The sequence below is a fragment of the Diachasmimorpha longicaudata genome, chromosome 4 (assembly GCF_034640455.1).
Source record: "Diachasmimorpha longicaudata isolate KC_UGA_2023 chromosome 4, iyDiaLong2, whole genome shotgun sequence".
NCBI classification, from domain to species: domain Eukaryota; kingdom Metazoa; phylum Arthropoda; class Insecta; order Hymenoptera; family Braconidae; genus Diachasmimorpha; species Diachasmimorpha longicaudata.
The window spans coordinates 11523284-11533620 of NC_087228.1; the positions used below are offsets into that span (position 1 = coordinate 11523284).

The window sequence follows — 10337 nt, forward strand, 5'->3', positions numbered from 1 at the left end:
AATTTTGTGATACCTACTTTGTAAAAAAAAAAAAAAAAAAAAACAAAAAAAAAATGTGAAAAGATGAAAAAAGTAAAAAAATTTCTAATTGAATTGTTGATATGATGTAACGTTAATAAATCGTCACAAGCGACGTAAAGTAATATAAATAATAAACATGGTAATCGGAAAATGAGCATTTATTTTTGTGTATTGCATTTTAGGAAATTACAGATGATATAAATGTTAAAAGAAAAAGAAGGAGTAAAATATTTTACATCCATATACATTATATGTTCCAATTTATATATTCTATATTAAACACAACAAAATGGAGGTATATAATGTATAAGACAGTATATTAAATATCCAGTTCGAATGGAAGTGTTCGTTGTGTGAGGATAGTTTCACAGTGGATTAAATTTACGGAATTGTAATTGCTGGAAAAGCGAAGAGTTGAGAATATTTTGTCTTTAAAAAATGTTCAATACCTTTTCAAAGACTTGAATATAATTGGTGTTAAATAGTGTGAAATGTACAGATTGAATTCCCTTTGCAAAAACCAATAATGAAGATATTGAATTTTTCTGCTTTCGTTTTCATTTATAAGCGCAAAATAAATACGAATTAACATATGCTCGGCTCTTCACTTTAGAAACATATTGTACATTTAATGTTTCAACTGATATATAAGAATAATAATAACCAAAAAAATTACAGAAGTAATCTAGAACTCAGATTCTAAATCTACACTCAGATTTTTCAAATAAAAATGGAAAAACATTTATCCCAGCAAGGGAATATAATCGCAAACACGCTGAACAATTGCCAGTGGATAAATTTAATTATGATATATAAAAAAGAACATGAAAATTATTGCAATTTTGGAATATATTATATCTTGATTATATTGCCACATTGTCATAACTCAGAATCTACATACCACAAAAATATGAGGCAGGAGAAATAACTGAGAGACTAAGCGGTAAAAAACTCCAGTTTTATTGTGGTAATTGAAACATAATATAGCGTAATAATGTATGGGTGATTTATCATGGAGATTAATTTTTGTTCTTCGAGCTGGGGCGTCACGTGTTTGAATATTTTTACTATATTTAAATAGCAATATCAATGCTTTACACACAAATGCTATAATTGGTCAATTTCAGCTTCAATTGCAATCATCGTATTTAAAATGGACTAGTAAAATTCAATGGTTTCATGTTTATACTGACTCAGTAGTAAATTTAAATGGAAACTAATTTTTTTTTTAAATATCCGTACAACATTATTTATTCTGTATTTTGTTTTTCCTCATATGTTTGTTTGTTTTTTTAAATTATAAAGTAGTAGAACATTTTGAATGGGAGGAAATTACCATTCTTGAAAAATGATTTTTATGATAATATAACTAAACGGCAACATGTAGAATGTATTATCATAGATACATTCTAGGCTGTGTTTTGATATGCCCTAAACTACTAGGCCTACAATTCATCATGCTTTTTTATGAGAAAGAATTCATATTTCCTTATTTATATAATGAATAAATGTTTATTGTTACATTGCACGGGTGTAAAAAACGTCGTAATATGAATAATTCTTAATGTCGATGAGAAAAGAATAATGAAGGAGGGCTGATAACATTCCTATACATTGCATAAAAGTACTATATATTATTATATAATATTAGCAAGCATATAATTGAATTATAATATAGGTTTTAAAAATGAATATAAAATTGCTAAATAATAGAGCAACGTGTACGCTATGTTTATTATTATTATTATTATTATTATTATTGTCATTATTGTATCATTATCATCATTATCATTGGGACAACACATTTTTTATGTATATAAATGTATTTCTTTAATGAACTTGCAATAAAAAATATAATCATTGTGTTGAAGAAAAGGCCGTATGATGTAATAGCAATTCCTGTTTATTCATTAGTGTTGGTGCGATATATAAGTTTATATTCCATTTCCAATGGAATGAGGGACAATAATGGCGCGTGCAAAAGATACCATAAAAATGTAGTAATGAAATATACAAGAGAGAAAAGACGTAATGTTCGCCCTAATAATATTATACTGGAAGTTCATTGTAGGTTTCTCCTAGAAAGCAGACGAGACTGGTCTTCTATGACTAGCTCGGATATGTTCTCCAGTCATAATGGTATGATTTTCAAAAATTGTAGCAGTCCGCCGACTGTAGTGATAGTTTTAAATATAGATAATAATTTTACATTTATAATATTTAAGGTGGCAGTACTCATAAAGCAAGCTCTCATAGTGGTATATTGCACTATAACTATTATACGTTGCGATATTATAAGAAACGAAGATATATGCGGTCATCATAATGGACGTCGTTTATATTTGGAGCTTGGTGAACAGGGTGTGCTGTATGCCAAAAATATGTCATTCATAAGGAGTTCTGTTAAATTACAAGCAAGCACATCACAATTACGACAGTATATGGCAAACAATTCTCATGATCAGTGCAGTTTAGAGTTAGTTACGTGCCCTTCATGTGCAATAGTTGTAACATTTAAAAACATTGATTTACCTAATTCCTGTAGTGACATTGGCATCGTATTGGACAGTCCTTGTAGGTAAGTCTCACTTCCATTATCATTGTTATATGAATTTCGGTGAAAGTTATTTGTATTCACTATTAATATTTATTACAATTGTGAAAATAGATGTGACTACGTTTGGATATCGGAACCACCTTACGATGACATATCTGGAACATCTTTTTGCGGCATCTATACTCCCATTGTATACAGATCGAATACTAGAACTGTATCTATTACATTTCTTTATTCTCAATCTCACAAAAATGCCTTTATGCTTGAATATATTGCCGAAAGTAAGTCTGATAATTTCATAGTATTCCAGGTGAAATTGACTAGACATTGAAATATCCATATATAATTCCATTGACATTCTTGTTTTTAAAGGAAATCGTGTTCATTTGAAGGCCCCAGACAGTAAAATTCTTAAAGGTAATAATGAAACCTTAGGCGGTATCTTGACATCACCATTTTTCCCGGCTAGATATCCAAGGGATTTGGGTTTAGAGTACGTAATTACTTGTCCATCTCCATCTCCTTCGTGCAGGGTTCGAGTACTTTTTAGCGACTTCCAATTAGCAACTGTCTCCATTATTGAGGTGAAGTAATAAACGCTTAAAAAATGTACGTACATACATGGAATTGACATTTTTCATTTATGTGCAGTTTTATGATTGGAATGGACAGCGCTTGGATGTGAGCAGTGGTGCTAGATTTCGACCACCCATAATTGTGAGCTCCGGGCCATCATTATTAATCAGATTTTATGCTAATGGTGGTACTGGGCTGGGTTACAAGGCATTTTACTCCTACGTCATTGGTCATTCATATGAAAACTCAGTACAACCGATAACAGACTGCGGTGGTTATGTAGAGAATCTTGGTGGTACTATTACTATGATGGATATGGTTAATCAAGGAGTAAAGACGTATGACTGCGTATGGCTTATTCGTCCACCTAAGAACTTTTTACATATGAAGACCCACATGTACATTAAAGTCATCACCTTTGTTAATATGGGTGGGTTATACTTGGCCGAAGTTTTTAAAGCATGAATATGCATCAAAGATGGAAGTTTTATTATTATTGTTATTATTATTATTATTCAGCTGGGAATACAGAATTAATTATAAGACAGGGGCCCACATCGGCTCTATTACCCCTTGAGATATTCAGACATCCTGCTGGCCAAGGTCAATTAGCTAGAAAGAGAGAACATATTGCACCGATTACTAGTGGATTTCATGTTAGTCTTCGGGGTGCATTCAGTACAACATCCAGAGTGGCGATTGCTTATACTGCATTTGGATACATGGGTAGATTATCAGTCAATAATTTTCTTTGGACCCTTTGGACATCCCTCTTACTTATTATGAGATATTACTGATGACCTGATGATGATATTTTTGTATTATAGATTGTTTCTCGAGCTCGGACTTTTTATGTCACAACCACCGATGTATTCCCAGTCAATTAAATTGTGATGGATTTGATCATTGTGGGGATAATAGTGATGAACCTGCCACTTGCTTTAGAGGTAAAATATTTTTCATTCTATCTTATTTTTCATACATTATCTGTTATATGTCTTGTAAATTTTCAATTAGTTTGGCAGGAGGAACCTCAAGATAGAAAGTGGCATCTAAATAAAGCGAATTATTATTTTCCAAAGATCGATCGCTATCCAGATTTGAAAACAGCAACACTTGTATTCGTTGCCAGCAGTCTAGGTCTCATTGTACTTATATCTGCTCTGATAATTCTTTTATATCGAATGGGGGCTCGGGCGCGACAACAAAGAGAGCTTCAATCACGATTGCAAACGATTAGTGAACTTTTAGGTATAATTTTTTTTTACTATTATTATTAGTGAAATATTTTGATAATGACTGGGAATTATAATAGAGAAGTGATGAAGAGTTGGAATTGCTTCACTTGTCGAGCGGTTTTAACGATGAATGAAGTGAATATGCCGTGTAGTTTTGCAATATTATCTCATCGTTAGATTGGATAGTTTTTGATATTTCAGATAGTGCTAGAATTGATGAAATATCAGTAAATGATGATCCACCAATATATGAGGCTCCACCTGGCTATGATGAAGTAATGAAAGTTGATTTTGAAAATGAAATATCGAGAAGAAAAAAAGTGAAAAGAAAGATGGAACATCGGGGATCTAGGAGTCGAAGTTCACCAAATCAACAATTGTGAGTTATTAATTTGTATTATATATAATTTTTTTTCAATAATTTTTAATCTGTTTTATGCTACTCATGGACAAACACATCAGTGTGAACGGAAATATAGAAACAGCACCAATTAGCGTAACTAATAATATTCAACGAGTTCCTGAAAGTCCACCACCACCATATATCACTCCACCTGGGACGTTATTAAAAAATTCAGTCCTATCAAGGAATAATGTTCTCCGTGAGTTTTTAGTTAAACCCAATAGTATTGAAAAACATTAAAAAGATTGTATTTTTTCCTTTATTATAACACATGAATGTTTATTTTCATTGAAGATGTCTCTGTACCAGTGAATTTTCGTGGTAATCGTACACGTAGAGTTTGGCAACGGCAATGTTCCTTACCAGGCCCAGATGAATCAATGAGCATTTCATCAATAGCCACATCTATTGATGCTGAAGCCGTTGGTGTGTATATAAGGAAATACAGTAGAAATCTAAAAGTTGAAGCTTGTTCTTCACAGCCGAATTCGAGCGTTGCTGGGAAAAACATGAATGGCGGATATATCGAAAGCTCAATAGGACTAGACGAACAAGAAAGCATTTATAAGGATCATCAACAATATTTGACTTGTTCATGTGATGGTGCTTGCGGATGTGCAAATGAGTCTCCAGTGTTAAAATATAAGCAAGGAGATGAATATGATGGAGACTGTTCAACAATATTTGGTAGTAAGAAATGGAATGCACATAATAATAATCTCATATCGAATACCATGATGAATCGCCCTCTGATACCGATATCAAAAAATGAGGGTCGATTTAGGACAACGTCAACATGTTCTAAAGATAGTAGTTACCTTACTCAATTATCCTTCATTAGCCCATGTCGTAGTTTAGATGGAGGACATATAAATGATCTTGAAATTATTTCAGCGGATAACAACAGTATATTTAGCTGTACAAGTGATAGTACTTTATCTAATACGCCTGTTAAAACATCAAAAATAATGAGCCACCCTATTGTATGTAAAAATAATCACCGGAAATATCGTCAATATAGTAATTGTGATACTGAGAGTTTGTATGAAAGTATTAAAATATTGGAGGCATTCTTAGCAAGGCGAAATAATACTACTACCACTAATGCTAATAATAACTTGGTTGGAGCCATTCAATCGACTGCTACTCTCTTTGGCCCTTCAAAATATTATACTACAAGATCCGAACGCTTAAGTTATCAAGCAAATTTTTTCAATCTTATGCGTGGATGGAGATCCAGCGACGATGGATTTACGAAATGACTATGATTATAATATTACAACAATATGGATCTTATTTTTTGTTCTTTGTTAAGTTTATATACATTATGATTTCATTGAAATTGAATAAATAATGTAAAGTTGCTAAATAAAAAAATTACTGATCATTGATATTTGACCTTTATTATCAATTTGAACTTTAAGTTTTGTGTTTTTATCGATTCGGTATGGGATTATAGGTATTTTCGAAAGAATCAATGATTACGACATCAGTGTGGTATCCCGTGTATAACCACTAAATCATGTTTTTTTTTCTCAATAAATTCCTTCATATTTTTTATATTGTGTTAGTGAATATTATATTAGATAGGTAGTTTAATTAAATTTGTCAATCCAAATTTTTTAAGTAGAAACCATAAAAAAGGATTTCTTAAACTCGACATTGATGGGTATTTATTCGTAAGATGAGTTATTGAGTATTTTGTTCGTATATTTTTGAATTGATTAATGCTGTGTTAATTTTAATAATCATTTGGAAGGTGTGTACTTACTTGGTTGGATAATCTGATAATGTTTATCTAATAACCGCTGGTATTAGCTTTTGGGTTTGGAATGTAGTGATAGATGTTGCGTCAAGAGAAGAATTTCAATGGATGCCTAAAGGTCAGTCATCCATAAATTTTGGCAGAATCCCCTCTTCTATAATGTTTTTGAGTACGCCAAAGAGAAAATATTGTAGACCGCCGCTGGTATATATATAGCTGAAAGATGTATCAGAGAATCCAATCATATCACAAGTTCTCCTGGTATCGTACAACTTAAAGATAAAAGAAAAAATCATGAGGTTTATAATGGTAATGTTAATTTTATTTTTATTATTTTTAACTAAATTAGAGGTGGTGTGATAATAGAAAGAAAAAGAGAAAATTGCTATGACTAATAATTAATTATTTTGAAGAATGCAAAGAATTACAAAGAAATGAAAGAAATAATTTTGTTTTAAGGGAATTTTACTAGCGGTTTTGGCCACTGCGTTTGCTCAACAGGAAGCAATTGCAATTATTGGCCAGTCTCAAGACTTATCACCTGATGGTTCTTACAATTATAAGTACGAAACTGCGAATGGAATTAAAGTTTCCGAAGATGGTCACCCAGGGCCTGTAAATGAAGAAGGTGTGCCGGCAGTTGTGGCCCAAGGACAATTCGAGTACAGTGCTCCTGATGGTACACCTATTGCCGTGAGTTATATCGCCAACGAAAATGGATTCCAGCCACAAGGAGCTCATCTTCCTGTTGCTCCGGCAGTGCCAGCCCAAATTGCTCGAGCTATTGAGTACATACTTGCTAATCAACGCTAATAAATTCCAGTTATTGTTTATTAAATATTTTGAGATTTCGTTATTTGGTGAATAATGTACAGTCTTATGATGTCAATAAATTAATTAGTTGAGAAAATTGAATGAATCTTTATTAGCTTTAATATATTGTTTTTCTTAGGGAATTATTGAAGAAAGTGAGATAGCGATAATGTGCTTCGTGACGCCCACAATCCATCATTGGAATTTGAATATTAACAAGGTATCTTCAATAGGTCAAATTACGAAAAGATGGCATAATAAAATTTTCCACTTGAACGATATATGTGTGCTTATTTGTTGTAAATTATTATAGTTATAATGAGGCGATCCAATCAATTAATTATAGTAATCGAGTTGGTAATAGTCGATTACGTGAAGAGCACCTCAATAGAAAAAAATACTAAAAACATTGGGAATAATATTTGAAGCATTAAAATGATTATGTTAAATTACTGTCACTTTCTTGGTTCTCCTCAATCTCAATGATATTTATATCTTTTGGCTTTTAAGTAGAAGAAAAAAAATGGTAAAACAATGAATAGACTATTGGTAAATTGAGGGTTCTGAGGGAGGTTGCCATGTGAATTGGCCAATAGTCAAGCATAACTGGGAGGTTACACCTTGCAAGTCTCTAGCTTTCACACTAACCCCGCCTCATCATCATAATCATCTGCATGCAAGAGGAATATTGACTAGAATTGTAAAGAGGGGTTTTTAATGTCAAGGCATATACGATTCTCTTCTGGACCAATGCTATAACGTAACACCTTTTGTTGTTTCTAGGTGCTACGTAAAATTGGGTTGAATGACGTGAACCGTGAATCAAATTCACCGTTCACCCAAGCCGGACATACAAATTACAAACAATGAAGAACAAGACGAAGAAAAATGGTATGCCATGTGATTTATTTTCTGATTAGTAAATTGTGAAATAAAGGACAATTTTGTTAATTAATAAAATATGCTATTTAATTTTTTTTTAATATATATATATATATATATATATATATTAATAATCTTGGGAAGATGAGTTTAAATTGTTACATAGTTATGTCGCAACAATAACCAAAGGCAGTATAATAGCTTTCGTAGTGAAAGGAACACTCCCTTTGAGGATTCATAACCGATCTAAATTTTATGTGACGTGCCGATTGAAATGAATGGACCACCACACATTTGAATATCGAATAAGTAAATGTATGCATTATACTTTGATACACTACTATGTTGGATTTGCAAAAGAGTGTATACAACATTTGATTTCATCTACATCGTCATATCCCCCTCCGGAGTCTCACATTATTGAGCCTTAAGAAGGAAGAAGCGGCGTAGGGAGTAACCGAGTTGGTATAAATTCACTGAGAAAACGGTACACAGGATTATTCCATTGCCGGTGGAAATAAAGTTTTTCACGTGCAGTTAGCTACTCTTCTCTTGTTGTGTTATTTGTTCTATTTATTGATTTAATTTTTATATATTTGATTTAATATGAAGAGGCTTGTGAGTGTATAAGGAATAGTTTTTACTGAAATTGATATATGATCTATTAGGTATGCTTTCTATGGAATTAAATTGTTTTTTTTTGTATAGATGTTATTTTTCGGCGTGGTGTTGATGGTTGAAGGACAATTGAAATATCCTCAATACAATCCTGACTATTATGGTCGACGGTTTGCAATTTTACGCCAAAGCCATGATCAAGATTTCGGCGGTTCATATGCTTTCAGGTAAATGTATTTAATTATTTGTTATTTTGTTATGTTATATTAATATTATTTGTTAATACGTGGATGGCAATGTTCAAGTGATAAAGATAATACTAGTTGATCAATTAGTTATTTTCCTTTTCCTAGCAGTACAATAGCATTACATAACTAATGCATCATTATACATGATTGCAGAAAAGGATTTTGATTTAGCATGTTTTGTGGTGTTGATTATTTGTCTTGTTTGTTATTCATCAGCGTGGGAATGAGTGGGAAATAATGGTTATGATAAGAAAGGCATTATGAAAAATGTATTATTTTAATTGTGTTGAAGTTACGACACTGAAAATGGGATATCAGTAGCTGAACAAGGACAACCAAAGAATGTTGGAGGTGCAGGACAGGCGGAAGTTGTTCGAGGGCAATATAGTTACACAGCACCTGATGGGACACCAATCTTGGTTACTTATCAAGCTGATGAAAATGGTTTTCAAGCGAATGGCGCCCATTTACCAACTCCACCACCAATTCCAGCTGCAATTGAACGGGCCTTGGCCTATAATGCAGCTCATCCTGAAGAAGAGGACCCATACAATAGAAGATATTATGGGCAAGGCAAATAAATAACAATGGAAAAAAGTGGCGAATAAATGAATAGACAGGTAAAAAGAAGAATGATAAACTATATTGCCAAGCCTAGTTCGATGAGATGCATCGAACGAATGAAAAGATTACCGATTGGATAAATGATGAATCGTTTATAACTTGCTTATTTGTTTATATTCATGTGAATTAACAAGAAGAATTGTTGAATTCTGAAAATGTGCTTCCAATAAACTTCAATTTGTCTCTTACTTTTAATATTGATTTTCTTCATCCCCCATTTATTAATTTATTTATTGAATGAATCGCGTTTTCGCCTGGATTTATGGCAATTTTCTTAATATTCAATTATATGGTACTTGAATGAAATTGTCATTAAGAAAAAAACAATTCATGTAATTTTTGGTTATTGAGAAATTTCTATACCTTGTAATTACATGTACCTGAAAATTTAATTGCTGAATTGATTATGGTTATGCGTTTGACTATTGACTATTAAATTGTATGAGACCCTAGTGATTGAAAAAAAATTTGCAATCTACCTTTTAAAGGCATTCTCGTAAATGTAAGGTTGGATTTATGTGTTTTTCACTTTATTGAACTGATGAGAGTAGTGGAATTTGAAATGATCCGCCAAGGAAAAAGTCCCTAGCCG

At 32.2% G+C, this 10337-nt stretch overlaps 2 protein-coding genes and 2 long non-coding RNA genes across 8 annotated transcripts; 3 read left to right on the forward strand and 1 right to left on the reverse strand.

The window, feature by feature from the left end:
- On the reverse strand, nt 1–6858 carry LOC135161511 (uncharacterized). Its single transcript, XR_010298782.1, has 2 exons — nt 6567–6858; nt 1–3177 (listed from the first exon to the last, which is right to left on the reverse strand). It is a non-coding gene; the product is annotated as an uncharacterized LOC135161511 (long non-coding RNA).
- LOC135161499 (uncharacterized) lies at nt 2093–6207 on the forward strand. Of its 5 annotated transcripts, none has more exons than XM_064119130.1 (11): nt 2093–2160; nt 2247–2599; nt 2690–2859; nt 2951–3162; nt 3230–3584; nt 3674–3880; nt 3982–4101; nt 4172–4405; nt 4570–4771; nt 4855–4994; nt 5090–6207. In XM_064119130.1, the coding sequence occupies exons 1-11, from the start codon at nt 2158–2160 to the stop codon at nt 6055–6057; spliced, it is 2964 nt and encodes a 987-aa protein (XP_063975200.1). In that variant the 5' UTR covers nt 2093–2157; the 3' UTR covers nt 6058–6207. The 5 variants fall into 5 exon arrangements, with proteins under 5 accessions (XP_063975200.1, XP_063975201.1, XP_063975202.1 ...); XM_064119131.1 differs by having other exon boundaries at nt 4579–4771; XM_064119132.1 differs by having other exon boundaries at nt 4594–4771; nt 5090–6206.
- Nucleotides 6859–7419: 561 nt separating the features above from the next.
- Nucleotides 7420–8324, forward strand: LOC135161512 (uncharacterized). The gene is made up of 3 exons (XR_010298783.1): nt 7420–7429; nt 7513–7593; nt 8157–8324. It is a non-coding gene; the product is annotated as an uncharacterized LOC135161512 (long non-coding RNA).
- A 389-nt stretch (nt 8325–8713) lies between these two features.
- Nucleotides 8714–9933, forward strand: LOC135161336 (endocuticle structural glycoprotein SgAbd-1). The gene is made up of 3 exons (XM_064118811.1): nt 8714–8873; nt 8964–9100; nt 9414–9933. Exons 1-3 carry the CDS (start codon nt 8862–8864, stop codon nt 9700–9702), a joined length of 438 nt encoding a protein of 145 aa, XP_063974881.1. The 5' UTR covers nt 8714–8861; the 3' UTR covers nt 9703–9933.
- The last annotated feature ends 404 nt before the right edge of the window (nt 9934–10337 follow it).

What these genes read in the sequence shown, in the direction of transcription:
- LOC135161499 (XM_064119130.1), top strand. An exon ending in GTATTGGACAGTCCTTGTAG is followed by an intron (nt 2,600 to 2,689) that starts GTAAGTCTCACT and finishes TTGTGAAAATAG; the next exon opens with ATGTGACTACGTTTGGATAT. An exon ending in CAACTGTCTCCATTATTGAG is followed by an intron (nt 3,163 to 3,229) that starts GTGAAGTAATAA and finishes ATTTATGTGCAG; the next exon opens with TTTTATGATTGGAATGGACA.
- LOC135161336 (XM_064118811.1), top strand. An exon ending in GGCGGTTCATATGCTTTCAG is followed by an intron (nt 9,101 to 9,413) that starts GTAAATGTATTT and finishes ATTGTGTTGAAG; the next exon opens with TTACGACACTGAAAATGGGA.